At 19.5% G+C, this 25,547-nt stretch overlaps 6 protein-coding genes across 13 annotated transcripts; 3 read left to right on the forward strand and 3 right to left on the reverse strand.

The window, feature by feature from the left end:
- The first annotated feature begins 148 nt into the window (after positions 1-148).
- On the forward strand, positions 149-2,036 carry LOC412644 (josephin-2). 3 transcript variants are annotated; one of them, XM_016917274.2, is made up of 5 exons: positions 149-349; positions 444-616; positions 843-1,057; positions 1,408-1,600; positions 1,698-2,036. In XM_016917274.2, exons 2-5 carry the CDS (start codon positions 563-565, stop codon positions 1,953-1,955), a joined length of 720 nt encoding a protein of 239 aa, XP_016772763.1. In that variant the 5' UTR covers positions 149-349; positions 444-562; the 3' UTR covers positions 1,956-2,036. The 3 variants fall into 3 exon arrangements, with proteins under 3 accessions (XP_016772763.1, XP_016772764.1, XP_396099.3); XM_396099.6 differs by having other exon boundaries at positions 157-349; positions 1,420-1,600; XM_016917275.2 differs by having other exon boundaries at positions 149-616.
- A 1,754-nt stretch (positions 2,037-3,790) lies between these two features.
- LOC724370 (probable cytosolic Fe-S cluster assembly factor AGAP009023) lies at positions 3,791-8,311 on the reverse strand. 3 transcript variants are annotated; one of them, XM_026440846.1, is made up of 8 exons: positions 8,174-8,287; positions 7,218-7,288; positions 7,066-7,161; positions 6,798-6,950; positions 6,446-6,716; positions 4,909-5,157; positions 4,391-4,771; positions 3,791-4,294 (listed from the first exon to the last, which is right to left on the reverse strand). In XM_026440846.1, exons 1-8 carry the CDS (start codon positions 8,193-8,195, stop codon positions 4,053-4,055), a joined length of 1,485 nt encoding a protein of 494 aa, XP_026296631.1. In that variant the 5' UTR covers positions 8,196-8,287; the 3' UTR covers positions 3,791-4,052. The 3 variants fall into 3 exon arrangements, with proteins under 3 accessions (XP_026296631.1, XP_026296632.1, XP_026296633.1); XM_026440847.1 differs by having other exon boundaries at positions 3,907-4,294; positions 8,179-8,311; XM_026440848.1 differs by lacking the exon at positions 8,174-8,287 and adding an exon at positions 7,506-7,539 and having other exon boundaries at positions 3,907-4,294.
- Positions 8,243-9,259, forward strand: LOC724529 (dynein light chain A). 2 transcript variants are annotated; one of them, XM_006571904.3, is made up of 2 exons: positions 8,243-8,381; positions 8,801-9,254. In XM_006571904.3, the coding sequence occupies exons 1-2, from the start codon at positions 8,322-8,324 to the stop codon at positions 9,047-9,049; spliced, it is 309 nt and encodes a 102-aa protein (XP_006571967.1). In that variant the 5' UTR covers positions 8,243-8,321; the 3' UTR covers positions 9,050-9,254. The 2 variants fall into 2 exon arrangements, with proteins under 2 accessions (XP_006571967.1, XP_001120403.2); XM_001120403.5 differs by lacking the exon at positions 8,243-8,381 and adding an exon at positions 8,472-8,496 and having other exon boundaries at positions 8,801-9,259.
- A 1,290-nt stretch (positions 9,260-10,549) lies between these two features.
- Positions 10,550-16,218, reverse strand: LOC412104 (trafficking protein particle complex subunit 8). 3 transcript variants are annotated; one of them, XM_026440699.1, is made up of 12 exons: positions 16,078-16,218; positions 15,737-15,905; positions 15,008-15,449; positions 14,685-14,930; positions 14,134-14,625; positions 13,710-14,011; positions 13,492-13,625; positions 13,224-13,409; positions 12,365-13,105; positions 12,113-12,275; positions 10,953-12,027; positions 10,550-10,881 (listed from the first exon to the last, which is right to left on the reverse strand). In XM_026440699.1, exons 1-12 carry the CDS (start codon positions 16,105-16,107, stop codon positions 10,614-10,616), a joined length of 4,248 nt encoding a protein of 1,415 aa, XP_026296484.1. In that variant the 5' UTR covers positions 16,108-16,218; the 3' UTR covers positions 10,550-10,613. The 3 variants fall into 3 exon arrangements, with proteins under 3 accessions (XP_026296484.1, XP_026296483.1, XP_006571964.2); XM_026440698.1 differs by having other exon boundaries at positions 12,365-13,093; positions 13,492-14,011; XM_006571901.3 differs by having other exon boundaries at positions 13,492-14,011.
- Positions 16,219-19,386: 3,168 nt separating this feature from the next.
- On the forward strand, positions 19,387-22,386 carry LOC551185 (GTP-binding protein 1). Its single transcript, XM_623578.5, has 10 exons — positions 19,387-19,688; positions 19,764-19,875; positions 19,947-20,127; positions 20,240-20,418; positions 20,524-20,676; positions 20,774-21,023; positions 21,101-21,245; positions 21,306-21,624; positions 21,711-21,988; positions 22,067-22,386. Exons 1-10 carry the CDS (start codon positions 19,587-19,589, stop codon positions 22,250-22,252), a joined length of 1,905 nt encoding a protein of 634 aa, XP_623581.2. The 5' UTR covers positions 19,387-19,586; the 3' UTR covers positions 22,253-22,386.
- Positions 22,387-24,171: 1,785 nt separating this feature from the next.
- Positions 24,172-25,523, reverse strand: LOC552161 (mediator of RNA polymerase II transcription subunit 9). The gene is made up of 3 exons (XM_624540.6): positions 25,370-25,523; positions 24,795-24,900; positions 24,172-24,538 (listed from the first exon to the last, which is right to left on the reverse strand). Exons 1-3 carry the CDS (start codon positions 25,468-25,470, stop codon positions 24,398-24,400), a joined length of 348 nt encoding a protein of 115 aa, XP_624543.3. The 5' UTR covers positions 25,471-25,523; the 3' UTR covers positions 24,172-24,397.
- Positions 25,524-25,547: the final 24 nt, after the last annotated feature.

Here is a 25,547-nt window from a genome sequence, read left to right on the forward strand (position 1 = left end):
ATAATTATATTATAATTAAAATACAAACTTCAAACAATAAATAAATTTTACAAGTTTAATATCAATGAAATATCAATAGTTCAAAACTATCCAATCATCTTTTCAGAAAAGTAGTTTAAATAAAGATAGTATATTTAAATCATTTTTATATCTGCTGCGTATTACTGTTTAACATTTATGTTTAATATATAAAAAAACATGTAGTTGAAAACGTTTTGTCAAAATATATCATAAAATACATTATGAATGAACGTAAATGAATAATACATATACATATATTGATACTTATCAAAAATAAATTTTGATTTATTTTATAATTGTATTCTGAAGTGACAGTATTTCTTTCGAAGTTCGTATTATATTTTGACAATAATTATTTCATATTTAATATAATTTTTTACCAGATTTAAATAAATAACAGATTATATTTATAACGTTATTAGGTTATCAATGCAACATAAATTTGTTAAATTTTATATATGAAGAAGATTTTGATAAATGATGCAAATGATTAATTAATTAAATTATTAACATAATATATGATAAAAATTATGTAGATAAAATGGTTGCGAGTACAGCAACTGATATGACTAGATCCATATATCATGAAAGACAAGTAATTATTAAGTATTTTATGTTTTCAATTAATAATGGAACAATTATATTACAATATATACATATACATACATATATACATATATATATACAAAATTAATAAATTAATAAATTTTTATTAATTATGAACACATAATATATATAATATATTTATATATTATTATTTCTGAATAACATAATATTGTATATATTAGATATTTATATTTGTATGATTATTATTCTTATAGGTGAAAGAGCTTTGCGCATTACATGCATTAAATAATTTATTTCAAGAAAGACGATTTAGTAAACAAGAATTAGATCAAATTTGTTATAGCTTAAGTCCAGATGTGTGGATTAATCCTCATAAATCATTATTAGGTCTTGGTAATTATGATATTAATGTTATTATGGCAGCATTACAACGAAGAGGACATGAAGCAGTTTGGTTTGATAAACGCAGGTTTGTTTAATTTGACAATATTGTGTAATATATTTAAATATTATGTTATATGTTATATTAATACATATATTTAATGTGTATATATATATGTTATATATATATATATATATATATATATATATATATATATATATATAAAATAATAATATATATAAAAAATTATATTATACACTATATTAATATATAATTTATAAAAACTAAGAAAATTTAGTTTATATATATATATATATATATATATATATATATATATATATATGTATTATTATTTATATGTAATATAATATATATTATATGTAATAATATATTATATGTAATATAATATATATATTAAATATATATTGAAAAATTAGGAATTTTTTCAGAGATCCCAAATGTCTATGTTTAGATAATATTGAAGGTTTTATATTAAATGTACCTACAGAATATAAATTGGGATTTGTATTACTTCCTTTGAAAAGACGACACTGGATTGCCCTGAAGAAAATTCATGGTGCCTTTTATAATCTTGATTCAAAACTTGATTCTCCTCAACTTATTGGAAAGGTTTCATTTAAAATTTTGATTTTAATATTTAAAAATGCAATATATACATATCTTAATAAGAAATCTTTTATTAATATGTTTTAATTGTATGTATTAGGAAAATGATTTGCTTAGATATCTAAAGGACCAAATAGATAGTAAAGAAAAGGAATTATTTCTTGTCGTATCAAAAGAAATAGATAATAATCAAGGATGGTTAATAAATACATATGTAAATAAAGAAGGAATTAATGCAAATCACAATACTGATATCAGGTATATTGAAGATGGATATACAAGAATTGATTTGAAAAAAGAAGAGTCCACAGAAATGAATAAAAATGAAAAATCATTATATGATAAAAATTCTAGGTAATTAAAGTTTTTTCTAATTTAGTTAAACTATGTATCATTTTCAATGCTTCAGGCCAAAATAAATTAAAAATTGAAGTGACAATAGTTCATTCGATAAAAAAAAGTTCCATATTCAAGGAATTGAAAAGGAAATAAAAGATTATATATTATGTATATTGTATAACAAAAAAATTTATTATTTTTATTATAACTTGAGTTAATATATCATATGAATAATTGTTTAATTAATATATATGTAATTGTATGTTTTTAAATTCATATTTATAACGTATTTATAAACATGAAGAAAATTTTAACATGATAAAGATATAATGACTCAATTATGAATATATATATTGCTAATTATAATCTATATAGATTTTTTATAAAAATGTTATGTATTAGTTCATTATATGTAAGATACTTACGTATTTTTAGACCATTTTTAGAGGATCAATTCTAAAATGTTAGATGAAGCGAAATAGAAATAGAATGACACCGTTTTTATTTTTGTTACATCGCCATTGCACTCTGTTCTTTGCTTAATTTAACATAAATTTAAATTGATTATAACTTAATAAATATCTGAATTAGAATTTATATATCAATTTTTATATTTGTTTATATTTATTTCTTCTAGAATCGATCTTCTAAATATATCTCACAAATAATATCTTATATAATAATAAATTAATATATTGAGAGTGAGGTTATTATTTTATATATATATATATATATATAATAAAAAACTATTGCATGTATGATAAATTACATATATAATACTGTTATTTAATTTATAAATATTTTATTTACGATTATTTGTATTTGAAATCGAGATATATTTCAGATAATAATTTGATATTTACAAAATTTATAATATTTTAAAGTTATTTTATCAGTATTATTGAAAATATATTTTTTTAATTTAATATATTTGTTTTATATAATATATTTTTTCTTAATTAATATTTAATTACGAAAATGAAGATAATTTATCATTTTATAGATAAATAAATTAGAATTATAGAAAATATAATATTATAAAATTATAATATTACTACTCTTTATTATACTATATACTGTTAAAGAAAAAAATATTCTAATATTCTCTCTTCTTTCTCTAAAAGTTTTATTTTTTTTTAATATTTATTACTAGTCATATTAGATTATTGAAATAAATGAATAATTGTAAAAGACAATCATTTATACTTTCAGCATATATATTGCAATATAAATATCATAAAAATTAATTAATCTGCAATCAATGTAACTTTTTTATATTTATTATACATTTTAATAATATATTTAAAATACTTAGTTATATAATTGTTATTTTAAAAGAAGCAATACTTTTTGTTCATTATGCTATATGTTTTACTTTTATAAAATAGTTATATTTGTTTGTTACTTAAATAACAAATATAATTTCTATTATTATTTATTACATTTATATTTATATATATTAGATATTTATCATCATTATCATTATATTAAATATTAATCATCTAAATATCTTTTTTAAATGTATTAATACAAAAAATCATTATGTAATTTAATATAAAAGAAAAGGTATATTGTAAAAAATATTAATCTTTAATAAATTTCATATTTATTTTTAAGTTTTGAAATTAATAAAAATATTGTTTCTTTTATATATTATATAAAAGAAATTATATAAAAGTATAATATATAAAAAGAAAAGAATGATTTAATAAATTTTAAAAAACATTTAAGTAATAATTATTTCTTATAATATTTATTAATATTTAAAATATTTATTTTTTTACATTATTTAAATTATATATGAAATTTCTTTTATATCCTTATAATTAGATAATTTACATTAAATACATTATACTCTATATAATATCAAATTTATATTTACATGTATATTATTAAATTATTTTTTTTTTTATAAAAGATATAAATATTTATTAAAAATTTGTCTTTTATATTCTTTAATGAATATTTGCCAACAATTAAGGTTTTTTAATATATAATAGTAATAGAATAAATATACATCTAATCATACAACTATATTTTTAAATCATATTAATTTGATATTAGTTGTATTTAAAAATTCTAATTTAAATTAATAATAATATATATTTATCATAAATTACCATTTTATAGCAAGAGCAGTATTTACTTTCTTTATTTCATGATATTGAGTATGAAAATATGCTAAAGCTTTGTCTGTATATTCTCCTCCTAACCAATTTTTGTATAAATTTTTCACTATTAAATTTTGTTCAGGATCACTTTGAGGAAGTTCTCGATATATAGATTCTAATTTTAATGCCAGTTCACGTGATTGAACATTATTTAAAGGTCTAATTTGTGCTCCTCCATTAAGACATCCTAACAATTTGAATAAAAATTTATTATTATAATATAGTTATATTATATTATATTATATTACTATATTATATTATATAGTTTATAAACAAAACTTACCACAAGGACATGCCATAATTTCAACATAGTCATATAGACATTTTCCACGCTTCAATTTTTGTACAAGATTTTGTATATTTCTAAATCCATTAGCAATTGCAAATGTTAAGAGTATCTGACCATCTTTTTGAAAAACTGCTTCTTGAAAATCAGGATTTCTAAGACTTTTAAATTCAATTATTATATCTGTTTCATTGAATAAATATTTTGCAGCATAACGAAGAATAAATTCGGCATAACCTCCGGATCCTGAACCACTATGACCATATAAGTCGTTTTTCAAATATTTCATTTTTGATTCAAATATTCTTTGAATTTTTTTTTCAATTTTTATTTCACTTAATATCACATTATATTCATTAAACATTTGCTCTATTTCAACTAAAAAAAAAATAATTAATTTATAATTATTTTTGTTTTAATTCAATTTAAAGAAAAATAAATATAAATAAATATTTTTTTTAAGTTTTGAAATTGATAAATTTACTATTATTTATTATAATTTACATAATATTTACTTGGAGTTATAACACAATCTACATCTCTAGATTTTATTTCATGATCATAAAAATCTTCTCTGGATGCTTCCAATTTTTTATCATAACAAGGCATAACAGTTATATGATAAATTTGTTTTGGTGAAAGATCCATAATTTTAGCTAAATGATATTTAACTAATGATCCCATAATTTGTTGAGGAGATTTTGTAACACTTATATATGGAAGTATAAAATTACCATGTGTTTTTTCAGCGTAGCATACCCAACCTATATTTAAAAATATTATATTTAAAAACATAGAATGAAGAAGAAAAATACTTTTTTTATATTATTTTTTAAATAAATTTTTCTAATCTAAAAAATTTGTCTTATCAACAGAAAATCTCTTTAGAAAGTTAAAATCAATTTCCAAAGTTTCAGTATTAAATTTTAAATATAAAACAAAAAAAAAAAAACAAAATTTTACTTTATTTTACTTTACTTTATCTTGTACTATTATAAAATTTAAAAATGCTGAAACTTTGAGTATTAATTTAATTTCCTAAATTTGATTAAAAATAAATAAAAATTTTAGTTTTAATTTTTTAATTTTTTTATAAATTTTTTATCTTTAATGTAAGTATATAAAATATAATTATATATGAAACAATTTTTACAAATATTATTTTAAGAAAATTAAATAAAAATTCAATTTCATTACATTTCTTGTTTTTTTAATATAATTTTTTAATATAATTTTGTAATAGAGAGAAAGTAAAATATCAAATATCAGAATTTACTGCTTTATCACTTTATTATAGAAAAAAATTTCTGTAAAATTATATTAAAAATTTGACAAAATATTTTGATTTTAAGAAAATTGATTTAAAAAAATTTTCTGCAATTTTTTCTTCTATCAGATATATATATATATATAATTACATATATGTAATCCATTATATTCTATTTATAATAAATTTTTATTCAAAATCAAAATTTTTAGATTTAGTAAAATAACGTAACAAAAATTTTTATTTATTTTCCACTATAATAAATATTGAAGCTAATAAATAATATTTGATTTTTTAAATGATTATATAATCCAGAATTTTCTATGCAAAGTGACAAGTCATATTTTCAAAATAATTAAAAATAAATAAAAATATCATGAAACAAAATTAATTTTTAATGCATATTCTGGAAATTTTTTACATTTTTATACAAAAAAAAATATATGAGAATGGCAAAAATAGGAATAATCTTCAATTTAAATTTATATAAAAATTTTATATTTTGGAAATATATAATCTTATATTATATGAAAGATTAAAAATGAAATGATATATTAATAGAATTAATTCAATTAGAAAAGAATTTTTTATATATCAATCACTGTAATTGTATCTTTTTTTAAAAATAATTTATAGTTTTAAATAGATTAATTTATATAGTTTTTAATCTCTACAAAAAAAAATACTGAATTATTTCTATTAATTTAAAAATTATATTTGAATATTTTATATATTATTTATGAAAAAAATTATTTATGAAAACATCATATTATATTACTAATTACCTGGACAGGAAGAAGATAACATAGGCAATTGATTTTTTGCACCATTTTTATTTGCTCTATAACGTTGTATAAATTCTTTAGCAGATTCTAAGAGAGCAAAATCATCAGCCACAGTCATATCTAAAACTATATCTGCTCCTAACTGATAAAAATATCCTGCAAGTTTATTTAGTGCTTGTTCTGAATTAAGATTATAATGTTCTGCTATGGATAATACTGCTTGCACCGAAAGACTAACTACAATAAATGTTGAGCTTATACCATCTCTACTCTATAAAATAATACTATATTAAAAAAGACATACAGATTTTTGATATTTAATTATAGTCTATGTTATTTTAATAATCATTACCTGATATTGAGTTTTTTCTCTAAATACTCGCATTAATTCTTCTTGACTTTGTTGTGTAACTAATATACTTTCTGCAGATGTTATACAACCACTACAAGCTAAACAATCAGCAAGTGTAATTTCAACTTTCTCTAATTTTTTAAATTGTCCAGTCTAATAAACATATAAAAAATAAACTATAAAATAAATTATAATCTTAAAAATTTTTAAATTTGTAATTTTAATTAAATTTATTTGAATATATATAATTTAATTTATTTTAATTTACTTCATTTAATGCTATAGGTGTTCCATCTTTCTCAATTTTTATTTTTGCCCCAGTTTTACTCTTTAATGCTTGAATTTCTATAGGTTTTATACATTCCTACAAAGAAAATATCGTAAAAATTGCTAATTATTGAGATTAAAATGATAAAATACCTGAGAAGGAGTAATGAAATCATCTAAATTTGTAATTTGTAGTGCTCCACTAAATCGTGATGCCATTTTATCTAAAAGAAATATTTGCATTAATTATTTATTATAAATAATTAATATAACTTCTATAATTAAATAATACTTCAATTCAATATATTCTTTAAAACAAAATACTTAAATGTTTTAAATAAAGTAAAATTGCATGTAAATATTCTTATTTAATAAATAAGTAAATTTAAAATTTCTGATATACTAATAATTATATAATTTATTATTTATTATATTACTTACATTATTATATTATATAATGAATATATAATACAATAAATACTAATTCTATTTGTGTTTTAAATATTAAATCTTTTTAGTTTAATAATCAATCCATCTAATTTTAAATATAACCTTATTTTCGATGACCACAGAAATTTATAAATAATTTAATATTAAAATAAAAGTGATTTCAATTAAATGTATTGACCCATTGAATTTTTGAAAAAAAACTAATTTATTTGAAATATATATATAAAAAATAAAGATTTATATTTTGATAAGTAAAATATTATTAAATATAGATTTTAAATGTTATAAAAATAATTATACACATGCTTGTATATTATATTAATATGTTATAAGCTAAATTTGAACAAAATTTTTAAAATAAATTCTAAAAAAATAATTAAAAATAAAAAATAAATATTAAATATATATAAAAATATTACAATTTCATCAAAATAATTATATACTATTAGAAATGATTACGTATCTAATTTTTATATGAATTTTTATTCAAAAGTCTTATTTAAATATTCATACTAATTTAATAAATTAAAATTTATAAAATTTTAAAAAGAAAATGTCTAAAAAAATATTTCATTTTGCACTAATTCAAATATGTCAATATATATTTAAATCTATAAAAATCTTAAATTTATCAGATTTAATATAAGAACTCTATGTACTTAACCATGATTTTCCCACCATATAACAGACGCAAGTTATCTACATTGATTTAGGGGGTAAGTATGCGCCTGTAACATGGCAATATCCTCAGTGTCTTTTAAAGAAGAATAATATTTGATACGATATTTATGAAATTTTTATTTTGAAATGACTGAAGTAAAAAAAGATGATATCGTTAAAATATTACATACGTATCCTCTTTGTAGAGTAAGTAAAATATAATTTATATATACATACGATATATTAAATATATTGGAAAAAAATAAGTTTGGTTTCTTTAATTAGTATTTAATCAATAGAAAAAATCATTATATGAAAAATGGTATTTATATAATTTAATTTTATTAAGTTTACTTCATTTTCAATATTATTATAATCATTTTAAAGTTTTCTTTATATATTATCGTTTAAATATGAATTTAAACAATTTGATTTATAAAAAAAAAAAATTAAAAAGACAATATATAATTAAATTATAATGGGACAACATAATATAATTAAAATTTTATTTATGTTATATTATTTGAATAAAATTTATCATATATTAATATTAATAATAATAAATACTTTTTAAAATTATATATTAATTTTATGATGATATTATATATTTAATACGTATGTTTTAGAAATGTGATATGTCAGATGAAATGAAACAAGAAGCTATGGAATTATGCATCACTGCAGCGGAAAAATATGCGGACAATTATGAAAATGTTTCACGAATGATCAAAGAAACAATGGATAAAAAATTCGGTGCGTCATGGCATACAGTTGTTGGTGAAGGCTACGGATTTGAAATAACTTATCAACTTAAACATCTATTATATATGTACTGTGCTGGAAATTTAGCAATATGCATATGGAAATCAGCATAGTGGTACTTACAAAAATTAAATTATTATTATAAATTATTATAATTTTTTTAAAAATTAATTTCATAATTTTTGTTTTTTTTTTTTAAACACTGATGCTATAACTATGATGCTGAAACTATATATATATATATATATAATTACTATAAGTACTATATAAATTGATTTTATAAAATCGCAATTATTGATTGCGAAACGTATATTTACGAATAATATAATTTACAAATTATTATATACTTATTACAGATTATAATTTAAGAAAGTTGTTTTATTATAATATATAAAATAAAAAAGTAATAAAAAATAATTTATAATTTTTATATAAATAGAAAAATATAATTATTGCAATTTAAATTTCAATAATTTTAATATATTTATATAATATTTATTTTTTTCACTTATTTTATCCATACTTAATACCCAATTATTAATAATATTCAATTAATATTTAATATTTCTCATATTATTTAAATATTATAATTAATTAAATAAAAAATACAATATAAGTTAATTCTTATACTATTATTTAAATTAAAAAATTAAAAAGATATACAAAATATAAAATATTAAACATTGTATTAAAAATATTATTATGTTATCAATATATTATTATATTATTAATATATATGTTTATGTATGCAAATTGCAAAATGCAATTTGTTTTTTTTTATGTAATAATATTTATTTGTATAAAAGTATTTTATCCTATTGTTATATTATATATTATATATATTATGTGTACTTGATATATAATAAATACTAAATAATATTTATTGAAATATCATACAATTTTATAATATAATAAATTCATTACAGATATATATAATTATTTTTTAAACATTTATTTTTATATTTAATTATAATATTGCATAGACATTATGTTTTCTCTATGAGGATATTAATTTTTATTGTAAGAAATTTATTGTTTATTCATAATCATTTATTTTTTAAAGCATTTTGTAACTACAGGTTTTATTTTTTCTTTTTGAAAAATATGAAATGCTGGTCCAAAAAATATGATACAATTTTCTTGTTACAATTTTAAAATTTACATGATGAATTACAACTGAGCATCATATTTTTATATTAATTTATAAGAATGTAATTTACAATAATTTTTTTATAGATTGCTATTATATCTAGAATAGCTACTATATTATATATTATAACAAGCAATTAATAATATATTTTTAAAAACATAGTTTTACTCATTAAAAAATGAAATGCATATTAAATAACATATATCTTATTTTCAAAATGTAATAATTTGATAAATATTATATATGTACATAATATGAAAATGATTTTAAGTTAAACAAAATTTATTATATTATTTAATGATAGAAGTAATAATACTAGATATATTAAAAGTAACAGTAGTAATAGTAATAATAACAGAATAATAATAATAACAGAATAATAATAATAATAATAATAATAATAATAATAATAATAATAATAATAATAATAATAATAATAATAATGATGATGATGATGATGATGATGATGATGATGATGATGATGATGATGATGATGATGATGATGATGATATCTCTATATTTTTTAACTATTTACTATCATTATTAATAATACATATGCTTTCCATTTTCCATTTCTGCAAAATAAATTCTCTAGTATTTACAATTCTTGCAAAGATTTCTATTCGTGCTGCTAAATCATATGTTCCAGGGGTTGAAAATACAGCTTGTAATTTTACAGTATTATTCATCATTGGTTCTACATGAGAACAAATTGCTGAATGGCAAGCATATCTATAATATGTAGAAGCTTGTGGAGAATATAATTGTGATTTTATATTTGGAAGATGATTTTCACTAAAAAAATATAAAGATAAACTATATTATGTATATAAATTTTTTTAAATTATTCTTAATAAATACTTTACCTGCTAGTACCTATTGTATTGATTTTAATATCAATTTTTGATTCTAAATGATTCTGTATATACATTATTACAGGAAGGAAACATAATCGATTTTGATGAAAATTATGCTTGATTTCTCTATCATGGTTTAAAGAAAAAGAAATTATATTTTTCAAAAATTCGGATTCTGATACTTGTTCTTTATTAATTACAGCCAAAGAATCAAGTATATTTCTATCAGGTCCAAAAATCTTCAAACGACCAGCATCTTCATTTGATTCAACTTGAATTTCTTTTGGATGTTTGTAAGTTTTATTTAAATATTGTATATCAAGATGATGTTGACCAATTGCTTGTTTTGTAATAATTCCATTTTTGATTATCTTTGCCCGCCACTTAAGAATTAAAGTAGAATTTAATGTCATAGTAGCAAATAAAGGCTTTTGTTCTATATTTTGTGATAATCGTTGACATTGTTGTATTTCAGTTACATTTTCATTGATATCTAATGATGGAATATCCTTTCTTCGTATAAAATCTATATATGGATAATTTATATCTGATTCAATGTAATCATTTTCTTGAGTTAAAGATATATCAGAAAACTTAGATTCATTTTGATTTTTTTTTCTTAATTTTAGCATTAAATGAAATACTTCTTGAGTCTGTATCTTAATATTTGTTGATAAAATGGATAAATCAAATACAGACCAAGTATCACTTTGAAACAATATTTTGTACAACAAAATTTCATTTGTAATTAAATCATGAATTTGATTTGCATTTTTAATGCATATTATTAAATTTAATGTAGGCGAAATATCTTTAAATAATGTACTTCTTGAAGCAATTGAGCTAATTTGTATAGAATCCAAAATTGTAAAATGCCAAGTATGTCTACAAAGTCGATATTTCATCATGCTTTTTGAATCAATATTTTCATAGTAAAAGAGTAAATCTAAATAATGAATTCCCTTTTCATGAGGTGCTTGAATCCAAAATGGTATTGTATGTGTTTCTCCAATATTTAATATATTATTATTAGAAGATAACGGAATTTTTAATATAAGTCTGTTATTTCTTTTTGTCATATGTTCTGAAATCATGAGTAAATGATAAAAATACTAATATTGGTATTCAATTATTTTAATTATTGAATGAAATATATAAATTATATTTACTTTCTTGTATATTTATGTGCTCATCTCCTAATGAAAAAAGTTTAGCATCTGTAGATGCCAAAAAAATATTTGTTAATGATGAATTACCCACATTTTTCAATATAATATCTATTTTTTGAATTTCACCACATAACATTTCTGAAGATAATTTACTAAAGAAAATCTAAAAGTAAATTTTTATTAACTATATTGTATCAATATAATGTACAATTTTAAATACTTTATATATAATTGTATTTGAATATTTAATACCTGCATAAAGGGAGCTTTTTCAATAATATTCATTTCTAATCTATAATCTACACCATATATATTTGTACCAGGTTTTTCTTTAATATTTTTTAATCTAGGTCCTTTAATTTCAAATAATCTTTTTCCAGTAATAGCTATTGTTGGATTAACAATTGGTGGATCTATTATATGAGTTGGATTAGATAAATCATAGCTTAAACCTAATACTTTTAATTCGCCTATTTTTTTTGGTATAAGACATAGTATAATGCCTTGCTTGGTAATAGGTTGTAAAATAATTTTTTCAATTGTTTGTGTTTCCACTAATTGTAAATTTTCTGATGATTTCATTTCATTCGTAATTTGTCCATTGGAGGACGTAAATGACCATAACAAAGTTAAATTGGATAATGGTAGCGGTATATGTAATGGATTATATAATTCAATAAAAAAATGCACTGGCTCATTTAAAACTGCATTTGGTTTTACGCTATTATTACTTGTTTTAGAATATAATGCAACTGTAGGTTTGAATATCATAGGAGGAGATCCCTGAGCTTCTGTTATTAACATTTCTTCCATTTTTGACCATCTTACATCATCACAGTCTTCAGTATTAAATGAAACATGACTTGCTGGAATATTATTTTCATATGATTTAGCTATAGGACCAAAAAGTACTTTAATATCATTACTATCTATTAATGGCAAAGGCAAAATAGGAAGCTCATGATGATTTGATAAATTTTCCTGCAACAGTAACTATAATATGTAATTAATATGACAATCAATATATATATAAACACAGAAATATCATGAAATTAATAATATATATAATAATAATATAAATAAATAATAATGTATATAAACTTATACATACATTATGGATATGTAAAAATTCACGTAAAAATGCAGCTTGTTGTATACCTGGTTGTTTACTATAAGCATTGAGTAATTTTTGAAATGCTTTTACTGCTTCACTAACTTGTTTCAATGATGCAGCTTGTCTACCAATTGTAAAATGTATATGATCTTCAGCTAATGACCAACCTCTTTCATTATATATCTAAGAAAAAATATGTAAATGTAAAATAAACAATTTATTTATTTAATATAATAAAAGAATATTGGAAATCAACTAAATATACTTGGTATGCTTGTTGATAACATCGTAAAGAATGTTTTCTTTGACCTGCTTTTGAAAATCGATGACCAGCAAGAACAGCATGAAATGCATACTTGCGCACCATTTTTGGTCCAATAAAACAATAAGCAGCTTGTTCTAATAAGAGTGCAGAACGCAAATCTGAATCTTCACTAGTCATACGAATTAATTGTTTAGCAGCCTCTCCATATAAATTTCTACCTTTTAAACATTCTGCACTGAGTAACGTTGCTCTTGTTGCAAATTGAGGCATTTTGCAACTAGTTGAATAAGTTAATATTGCATCATCCATATATTCAATAGTCTTTCTATTAGTTTCACCTTGCATGAATGCACTTAAAGCAGCCATTTCAAGAGCACCTGCATAATAAAGCCAAGCTTGATCTGCTGCAAAATCTCTTTTTGCACTATGATATGTTTGGTAAGCAAGTGAATAGTGACCAAACATAAAACATAAATCACCTAAGCGACGCAATTGTAATTCTGGAGATTCTGTTGTATAACTGAAATCCAAATAAGCTAGAACTTTATATATTTATATAATACTATATATTTTATTTTTATTTAATACTTATTTATTATTATATAATATAAAATAGTATATAAATAATAATAATAAACATACATTACAGCATTTGAAGGAGTAGGTCCTGGTATTCCGGGTTTATTTGTTCCAAACCATCGTCTTGTAGCACTAAAAAGTGATCTACTAACACCTTTTTTATTTGAAATTACATCATTTAACAAACCAATTTGTTTTTCTACATAAGGTAATAAACTTTTTAAGCAAAATTCTGTTATTAATGTTCGTAATCTTTCAAGGTCTTGTGTAGATAATCTAACACCATGTTGTATTGCTAAATAATTAGGAGAATCTGCCCAAACATTTACATTTATTGGGGCATCATTAATTTGTTTTCCATATAAAACGGAATTTCGTGATTTATCAGCTGTTGGACTTAAAGGATGAATTGTAACAGGAATAGCTTCTTGACCAATTTCTAAATGTGTATTTCTTGAATCAGATATTTCAGAAGTAAAACTAATAATATCATTTAAATTTGGAGAAATTAATACAGAATTTTGTGAAGCAATTGGTGTTCCAGCCTGGCTTGTCCTAAAATATCACATTCATAATTATTTCATAAATTTTTTAAAAATATAGTACAAACATACTTATCAATATCCATTGTAACTTCATTTGGCATAGAAGAAACACCACTAGTATCTGCAGGTGTACGAGGAGAACTATTTTGTTCACTACCTCCTAATATTTCTGAATGTTTTACTAAAAATTGACTCCAAGGATCTGGTAAATGAGTATTATCATCAATTTGCCCTGGTGGTCGTGAATTCATTTGTAATAAGAAGCAATTATTAGCACCATAAATATTTTTCATTTCCGCAAAAATTTTTTCAGCCCTATAAACATTATATAAAAATAATTCATTCTTATGAATATTTTCTATAAAAAAAATTATAAAAATAAAAATAAATACTTGTTTTTATCATCTTGTAAAGTATCATATATTAAAATATAATATCTTAATGTATTATTATTAAACCATTTTGGCAATTTTCCAGGTATATTTTGATGTAATTGTGTACCCATATTTTGTATTTTTTCTAAGGGATTGTCTTCTGTTGTGGAAACTACTATCATACAAGCAAGAAAATGTTTTGTAAATTCATGGTCTGATGGAAATTGAACATTTAAAAACATTTCTCGCCATGCTTCAAACCATGGAACTGATACTGGTACATCAAGCTCTGTTGTTCCAATTTGAATAATAGTTGTATGCTCACATACAGCTGAACTAACTGCTTCATTTAACATTTTTCTAGCAATACTTGGTTCTGGAGGTTGTGCATTAACATCTTGTATAAAAAGTCGAAGATTTCTAATATTTATAATATTTCCTTGTGGATCTTTAAAATGACCTATAAAACAAAAGGAATTTACAAATATTTCAAAATAATATGCATAATATTCATAATATGCATATAATATAATGTAAATCTAAAAATAATAAAAAATTAAAATTTATTTAATAATTTTTTCAAAATTTATTTTTGTATGAAATACAATTTATAACATTTTAATAAAAATTTGTATTTAAAATAAAAAAGTAATCCTTTATGTTTATCATTATAAAACTTTTACTTTATTACAACTGATGATATATAATTTTTATCTATTTTAATATTTCGAATAATGAACTACTTACCTTCAGTATTTAATTTACAAAACGGTTGTAAAAGTTCAACAAATGATAAATTATTTTTCTGACATACAGTATCAGCTGCTATCGAACATATTGCAGCAATTTGCGGTGAAAAAGCATTACATATAAATTCACGAGGGGTTAATTTACATTGAGCCATACTTGATACTTGCTAAAAAATATATAAGTAATTAAGATTATATTTAGCTAATTATACGATAACAATCATTTTGAGCACTAAATTGTTATCATTCATTATCTTATTAAAAAGTGACACAATCAAACTTTCTATATATCTCAAAATAATAGTAAACATTTTAAACAGCTGTTCTATGAATATTTACCCGTGAAAGATAAAAATATAAAGATGACATATATCTTTCTTAATATTAGTCTTCAGACGGAAATACTATATATAATTTTTTCAAATTTAATACTATAGATGGCAGATCTTTGGATAAGTTATATTCAAAAGAATAAAAATATTTAATCATTTCATTGAATATTTTTAATGTATATGATAGTTATTTAAATTTTAATTAAAAAAATATATATTTTATATATTGAATTTTTTATTTTATGTAATTAAATTTATTTTGTAAATAAATAAAAAAGTTAATATTTAAAATTTATTAAATTATATATATAATTTATAATATTAATATATTATTTATTAACTTACATATATAACAATTGTATTTTATATATATATATATATATATATATATATATATATATTATATTAATTATCTAATAAATAAATAAATATTAATATATTATATAATATATTGTAATTATATATTATTTAATATAAATTAAATAAAAATTATAATTTAATAAAGATATATATACATAAATACATACATTTTTAACTAATAAGAAATAATATAAAATGTTTTAAAAATTAATCAAAAAAATTTTATTAATTTCTAAAAAAATTTCAAACAACAATTTTTTGTAAAAATTTTTGTTTTAGTTTTGTTAACAAATTAATAAGAAAAATTGACTATATTATAAAATACATAGAAAATCATTACGTTGCGAAAATCATTAGTAGCTTACATACATGACTCTCGTTGCTGCGAATCAAATAAATAAATAGAAGCAACATATATCAAATGTGTTGAATAATTATTGAATAAAAGTTATATTAAATTATACTTTATTCATGAACGATAAATAAATTATGAATAAAGTATTTAATAATTTACTCTATATTTATATCTGTACTTATATTTGTATAAATATTGTATCCGTACAATATTTATATCTATATATTTGTATATAAAAGATTAATAATAACTAGTAATAATAATAAATTAATAATAAACATGTAATAATAAACAAATTAAAAATAATCTTAATAGGAAATTAAAATCATATTGGCATCAAAGGCGACAATTCATCAAAGGCAATAAAATTTATCTATTTTGTCATTTGCTTTTAGTTGTCCTGTTATTCAAAATAAATAAATTAATGTTAGAAATGTTGCATATACCATATTATGTTTTTACTGCTAATTTGCATAATTATAAAAAGAAAAGAACTGAAATATTTTTAATATTTTTCTCCTATATTTCTATTATCTATTTAACAAATGTTATAAGATCCTCTATCAAATCTGCTTTTAGATAAAAAACTAATATCAGAATTTAAAAAAGATTTGAAATCCAGTTAAAGCAACAAAAGTTGATAAAATCTATATAAAATCATAGCTATCAGATCTTTTTTCTGGATAGATACTATAACCTACTATCAATTGGAAATAAAAATAAAACAGAATTTGTACAGCAAATTGTGATATTAAAAAAGTAATAAAAACTGAATACTGCAATTTTAATAATTTAAATTTTAAATGCAAGCATATAATTAAATAGTTTCATTTGGAACATAATAAGAACCATCATATAAATTTAATATTTTTTAATAAATTTTTTTTTGTAAAATGAATTCTAATATTATTAATAAAGTAGAATAAATTTTAGATACTAGTTATTTAAAATGTAAATGATCGACATTAAAAATTTGCTATTTTTGCTACCTTTTTAATATCAAAATCTGCTGAACTAAATAGTTTTATTTTTGTCCTTAATTTGACAAATTATATTAACTGATTTTATTTATTTTTTTTTTATCTCCTTTTTAGCAGGTTTTGTTATATTTCTACTGTCAATCTACTAATAAATTTGGATATATTAAATTTGCAATTTTTCTGATAAAGAATTTTAACAAAATCTATTGCTCATTGATTTTATTGACTGTATTTTTATTTATATATTAATTAATTAAAATATTTATATTTTAACGAACAATTTGAATTCAAATTTAAAAAAATATGTTAAATATGTACTTGCAAAAATATTACAATTTTTATGATTATATAAAATATTAACATATTCAATGCCGGAAAGTTGATATTCTAGAAATTAAAAATTTTTTCGTTAATTTATAATTTTATTTACTAAATTATAAACAATTAAAATTGTCTTAGATGAAGTGAAATAGAAATAAAATAAAATAATTCCTTGCTTCATCTAATATTTAATAATAATAATTAAAAATAATTTTATTATTTAATTCATCTAATATTTATTATTTAATTTATTAAATTAATTAATTTATAATATAATTTAATTAAATAAATCGTTATTTTTGTATTTGTTTTGATCTCTAAAATCAATCTTTCAAAAGTATCTCACAAATATATCAATTCCTTGTATTCATTTCATGGAATATATAAATATTGAAAAAATTGAAAATTTAAATAGAAATAAAATTTAATGAATGTAATAATATGACATTAATGTATTATCAATTTAAATTCTTTTTTAACGATAACAATTTTCATAATATTTTATTATTCTATATATATAAATGTTTACATTAAATATAAAAAAATATATTATGAATTGAAAATCGAATATCTAAAAAATCGATTAGTGAAACAAATTCGATAAAAAAAATCGAAAGTTTCATATTATTCAACTATCGATAAATATTGTCGACATATCGATAATTTACAATCTAGTTAAATATATACATATACATAATTCCTTTAGATCATCTTAGATCGCGTAATCAACAGCTTTTTCGTAAGCATATTGGTATTTTAACTCTTATTAAGATATAGTTGTAATTATATAAAAAAATATGTGATATGAACGTATAATAGATAAAAAAATATAATTATTCTTATATAAATGAATTATAATAACTTTTATATTGTTTGACATTCGAATTGTATATATGACAACTATGTAAGTTTGTTAGCAACACATTCCTTCAAGATAAACAAATCCTTATTTATATAAATGATTGATTAAAATATTTTTTATTATAAATAGAATATACATTTCTATTTAATAATATTCTATTTAATAATATTCTAATAAAAAAAACATCAAAATGTTATATTTGGAAATTTAATTTTTTATTGTTTTAAATATAATAAAAATTATAATAAAAATTTTATTATAAATATATATAAAAATATTTGATAATTTTGTTTAAATGTATAAATTTAAAATATATTTTATATTTATATATTATTATTTTAATGAAAAAAAATCTTTTTTTCATGTTTCAGTTGAGCAGCAAATGATATGTATGATGTATTTATATAAATCTTATATTTAATTATTTAGTGTAAATTAATGTAAAATTATAGAAAAAATATTCTAATTGATATGTATGTTCTAATATCATAAATCTATAGAATAAAAATTGAATTTAAATATTAAAAAATACTTATTATTGTGTCACAAATGTGTCAATAAACAAGTTAAATTTTTACATGAATGATTACGTTTTATTAATAAATAAAATTTAGTGTATTGTTATATGATATAAAAACATGGCAGAAAATGGATCTATCATAATACCAAATATAAAACAATTACATGAGAATGATCATACATCTACTATTAATATAGATTATTCTAACATTAGAGGAAAGGTATTTTTTTTGATATTTTATATATATTTTCAATAATCTTATGATAAATAATGAATTAATTTTAATAAATTACAGAGTATTTTAGTTAGTCCATCAGAAGATCAATATGAATTATTACTTAAACATTTAAAAGAAAGAATTCAAGATGGTGGTAGTGAAACAATTTTTGATATTGGTATTAGTGGAGGTATATATTTTATTTTTATAATATTTATAAAAAATTTTTATATAGAAATATTCATAATTGTATCAATTTAGATGGTTCTGAAGATGGTTTAAAAGAAGATGAATATGAAGCATCACTTGCAACTTTACAATCTCTTGCTGCAACATTAGAAGCAGATTGTGTACTTTTACGTCAGACTAAAGTTGATCATGGCCTTATAGGACAATATTTAGTGAGAAGGCGTTTAGATAGACAAGATTTTTTAGAAATAAGGTATTTGTTTTAAAAAGATAATATTAAAGTAAATAATGTTATATATAATGTTATATATATATATTAAAATAATATTATTAGTGGATTTTAATTTAAAAGATTTAACTTATAGAGTGGCTGTTGTTGGTAATGTTGATGCTGGGAAATCAACACTTTTAGGTGTATTGACACATGGAGAACTTGATAATGGTCGAGGTTTGGCACGTCAAAAATTATTCCGACATAAACATGAAGCTGAAACAGGACGTACTAGCTCAGTTGGAAATGATATTCTTGGATTTGATAGTGTTGGTATGAAAACAAGTTTGATAAGTTAAAAATAATTATATCATTATAGAGTTGTATCATTGTAATGCATATCAAAATGTAAAATGTATGAACATATTTTAAATTTAGGTAATGTAGTAAATAAACCAGAACATGGATCTTTAGATTGGGTTAAAATATGTGAAAAATCTTCTAAAGTTATTACATTTATTGATTTAGCTGGTCATGAAAGATATTTGAAAACAACTGTTTTTGGAATGACAGGACATGCCCCTGATTTTGGTAAAATTATTTTTATTTAATTTAGATAATAATTTTACATAATATTTATTATGTGTATATTTATTTTAAATGTACAATTTTTTAAATATTTATTTAGGTATGTTAATGGTTGGAGCAAATGCTGGCATTGTTGGAATGACAAAAGAACATTTAGGTTTGGCTTTAGCTTTATCAGTTCCAGTATTTGTTGTAGTTACAAAAATTGACATGTGTCCACCAAATATATTACAAGAAAATTTAAAATTATTAATAAGAATCTTAAAGTCCCCAGGTTGTAGAAAAGTACCTGTTACTGTAAAAACTCCTGATGATGTTGTTGTTAGTGCTACTAATTTTGTATCAGAACGGTTAGTTTTTATCTGTCTGTATGTAATTATTATGTCATTTTTATAGAAATATTTTAATTATTGATATATTTATGTAGATTATGTCCTATCTTTCAAGTATCAAATGTTACGGGAGAAAACTTAAACCTTCTTAAAATGTTTCTAAATTTATTAACTGCAAGAATGACTAGTCATGAAGATGAACCAGCGGAATTTCAAATAGATGATACATATTCAGTGCCAGTCAGTATATAATTTTCACAAGTGAAAAATTCTTTTAATTTTCATTCTATATGTTTTTAGGGAGTAGGTACTGTTGTTTCTGGCACAACATTAAAAGGTGTCATAAAATTAAACGATATTCTATTATTAGGACCTGATCCTTTAGGTCGATTCATTCCAATTGCAATAAAAAGCATCCATAGAAAAAGAATGCCTGTTCGAGAAGTAAGAGGTGGTCAAACTGCTAGTTTTGCATTAAAAAAAATTAAAAGATCGCAAATTAGAAAAGGTATGGTAATGGTTGCACAAGTATTAAATCCACAGGCTTGTTGGGAATTTGAAGGAGAAATTCTCGTATTGCATCATCCTACAACAATAAGTTCTTGTTATCAAGCTATGGGTAATTTTATTTTTTAATTGAATTTTAATTTAAAATTCATATATTTATCATATATTTTAATACTTAGTATTATTTGAAATTTTTAGTACATTGTGGAAGTATAAGACAAACAGCATCTATAATTTCTATGTCACAAGATTGTTTAAGAACAGGTGATAAAGCTTTAGTACGCTTTAGATTTATAAAACATCCTGAGTATATAAAACCAGGACAAAGAATGGTATTTAGGGAAGGACGCACTAAAGCAGTGGGCAATGTAATAAAATTAATTCCATATTCTAGCACTACAATTATACAAACATGTAGAACTAATAAACCAAATAAAATATCTCAAAATCGACAAAATTCTTCATCTGCAATACAAGTATGTATAAAAAAATATTTATTATTTTCAAACAAAAATGAGAATTTTACAAATGATATATATAAATTTATTTATTAGTTATTAGATGCAACTGAAACAAATTCTTCATTTGAAGGACAAACATCAAAACAAGAAAATATACTTCAAAAATCTAATAAACGTCAAAATAAAAAAGGTAGAGGACGAAGGGGAGGACGATCTCATAATACAATAAACAGTATTATTCAGCCACTATCGGAACAAAATCCTCCTATAAAATTATGAATTGTTTTGTGTTTTAAACTTTTAAACATGTATATACATAGAAACTTATATAGAATGCCAATATATTTATGAGGCATCTTTGAGGAATTGAATCTAGAAATTAAAATAATTGACAATTAAAACAAACAAAAAAATTTCTATAAAAAAATGTTGATTGAAACTTATTTATTAAGTTATAAACAGTTGCATTAAATAAAACAGAAAAGAAGAAATGATTCTCTAAAAGTACCTCATGAATCTATATTCTATATTATCAGATGATTTTATAATTTTCGAAAATTAATATAAAATTGTTTATTTTTATTTTTGATTCTAGTTTTCATTTTTAATAATTATAATTCTAAAAAATACATTATATAAATACAAATATATTTTTTAAAATAATATATAAATTTTCAAGAATTGTAAAATATACTGTTTATGTATACATATATCGTGCGCGCGCGCGCGTGTGAATGTATGTTATGTATAAATATATTTTTATTTTAATAGTTATTTATATTAAAATATAAAATTATTTCATATAATAATGACAATTTTATCTAATTTGGGGTTATTTATATTCTTAAGGATTATAATCTTTATTCTTATAGAAAAAACCTCTGAACTATTAATCTAACATACATCGTGCTTTCAACCCTATTAGAGTACAAATTGTCTTTCACAGTTTTTGAGTAAATTAATTAAAAAATTTAAAATGTCATTTTTAAACATATGGAAAAATATATGTTGTTATTCTTAAAGTGTTTTATTTTTATAAATATATAAATGTATTTGAAATAATATTTAGCAAATATAATCTATATATTCAAAATATTCTTTGTCTTTTTTTTATTATTATAAACTATATTATAAAATTTTATTATAAAACTGCCTATATTTTTAATTTCTTAAACAAATTTTAAATGTATAACAAATTCATTATATTAATATCATTATGTTAATATTATTATACATAATTGTATTAATATTGTAATCGACAGTATAAAAACAAAAAGAAATTATTTATCAAATTAAATTTATAATAAAACTTTTATAAATAATCTATTTTTGTGTTAATGAATAAAATTTTTTATAAAAAAAAGATATAATTATGTCTAAAGATGTATTAGATATTTTATTTTTTATAAATAATCTTCTTTTTGAAACTTTTTATATTAACAATACTATAGCATATCTGTACAATAAATAATAATATAAAATAATAAAAAAAGAAAGGATTTTTTATTATTAAAAGATATAAATAATGAATGAAAAAAATATTTGCAGATAAATATAATAAAAAAAATATTTAATATATAATATGTATAATATAATTTTTATAAATAATAAAAAAATTCTAATGTTTATTAAATAATTAATTAATAATAAAAAAAAGAAGGAAAAGAAAAAAAAATGTAAAATGATTAAATTATTTTTTATTTATATAAAAATAATATTAAATATTAATACTAAATCATATTGTAATAAAAAAAGAAAAATTTGTATAAAACTATGAATATATAATAATCTTTATTTATATTTATTATAATATAAAAAATAATAATTGTATATAAAAATAAAATTTAAGTTTATTTGTTAGTTTATTTGTTAAGTTTATTATGTTAGATAAAATAAATTTAAGAAATTATAAATTTTCATATTTTTTTATTATTACTTATTTATAAGACAATTATTACAAATATAATTTGTAACTAAATCAAGACTACAATAAATTATAGCTATAACATATTTTTAAAAGAATTACTTTAGTAAATTTTTCTTTATCTTATTTTTTACTTTATGTAAATTTTTTTTAAGTGTAATGAAAAGTTTTTAATCATCTATTAAATTTAGTTATAATAATATTTTTACAAAAACTATTTTCGTGAATTTTTCTTTATTTCATTTTTTGCTTCTTGTAATTTTTCTTTAATATATTTTGTAATTTTTAATCGTTCAAAAAATTTCTCTTGATTAAAAGGTAAAGAAATACCATGTGTTCTACTTTGAAGTATTAAATATGCTATAAATTGTGCAGATCGTCTAATTGGTTTTGTATTTGCCAATTTATTGATTAATTGTTCATTATGTATCAAATATGTAAATAAGATACGCCAGAAACCCATGTTTGATTTGCCTTTTTTAAAAAGCAAATAAAAATATTTATATTTTTGGAACTTCAAATGTACACATGTTACGATATTTTAATAAGAGCTCTCGCTTAAGTCTAAGTTGTTTACGTAAAGTTTCAAGTTTTTGTAATTGTTCTTCTTTACTATATTCTATTCCTGGTAATCTTCTAATCTATAAAATATAAAAACTATATTACATAGTTATACAATATAATATATAATTATAATATATATGCTTTCTGTGTGTGTGTGTGTGTGTGTGTGTGTGTGTATGTGTGTGTGTGTATCATACGTATATTTCTTATATTTTGTACTATAGAAGATTGCATTTAGAAATTTAAAAAAATATATAATTATAAATATTAAGAAATAGAATTAAGAAATAAATATATATATAAAAAAAATATTTATATTTTATAGCATTTTACCTGAGCTCTTGTAGAATCTAATTTTTTTTGAAGTTCTAAAATTTTATGACTTGTATCTTGTGATTCTTTAGCTTTTTGTGCAGTATCATGTGGATCTTTTTCAACACTAAAAGTAAAATATAAATAGAATAAAATTAATATATAATAAAGTTCTTCAAAAAGATATTTATATTAAAAATTTTTATTTAAGATATAATTATTTTAAATATATTATATTATATTTTAAATATAAATATATATTATATAATATATAATAATATATATATTATATTTTATATAATTTATGCATATATATATAATTGCAACAATTATTGACATATTACCGAAATGTATTTAAAATATAACCTAAGTATATTTTTCAAATTATAATTAATTTAAAAAATGTTTTATAAAGAAAAAATATTTTCTTAAATATGATTTTAAAGAAATAATTTATACAAAGAAAAATATCGAGTCAAAAAAATTAATATAAAAATACAAATAAAGATTAAATAAATTATATCTTTATTTTAAAATAATTTAAAATAATTTAAACAACAATTATTTTCATTATCAAATTATTAAAATGTACAAACCTCCGAATTATTTCATATATAATTGGTAATATTTCAATATCCAAATCATCCACTGTAAATTGTGGACGTAAAGTACTTTCCTCCGATAATTCTGATTCCATTATAACATTTTGATGAAATATAAATAATGTAATGTAAATTATAATATTTTCTGTGTTTCTATGAATTTTCATATGTA

Source organism: Apis mellifera, linkage group LG5 (genome assembly GCF_003254395.2).
Source record: "Apis mellifera strain DH4 linkage group LG5, Amel_HAv3.1, whole genome shotgun sequence".
NCBI classification, from domain to species: Eukaryota; Metazoa; Arthropoda; class Insecta; order Hymenoptera; family Apidae; genus Apis; species Apis mellifera.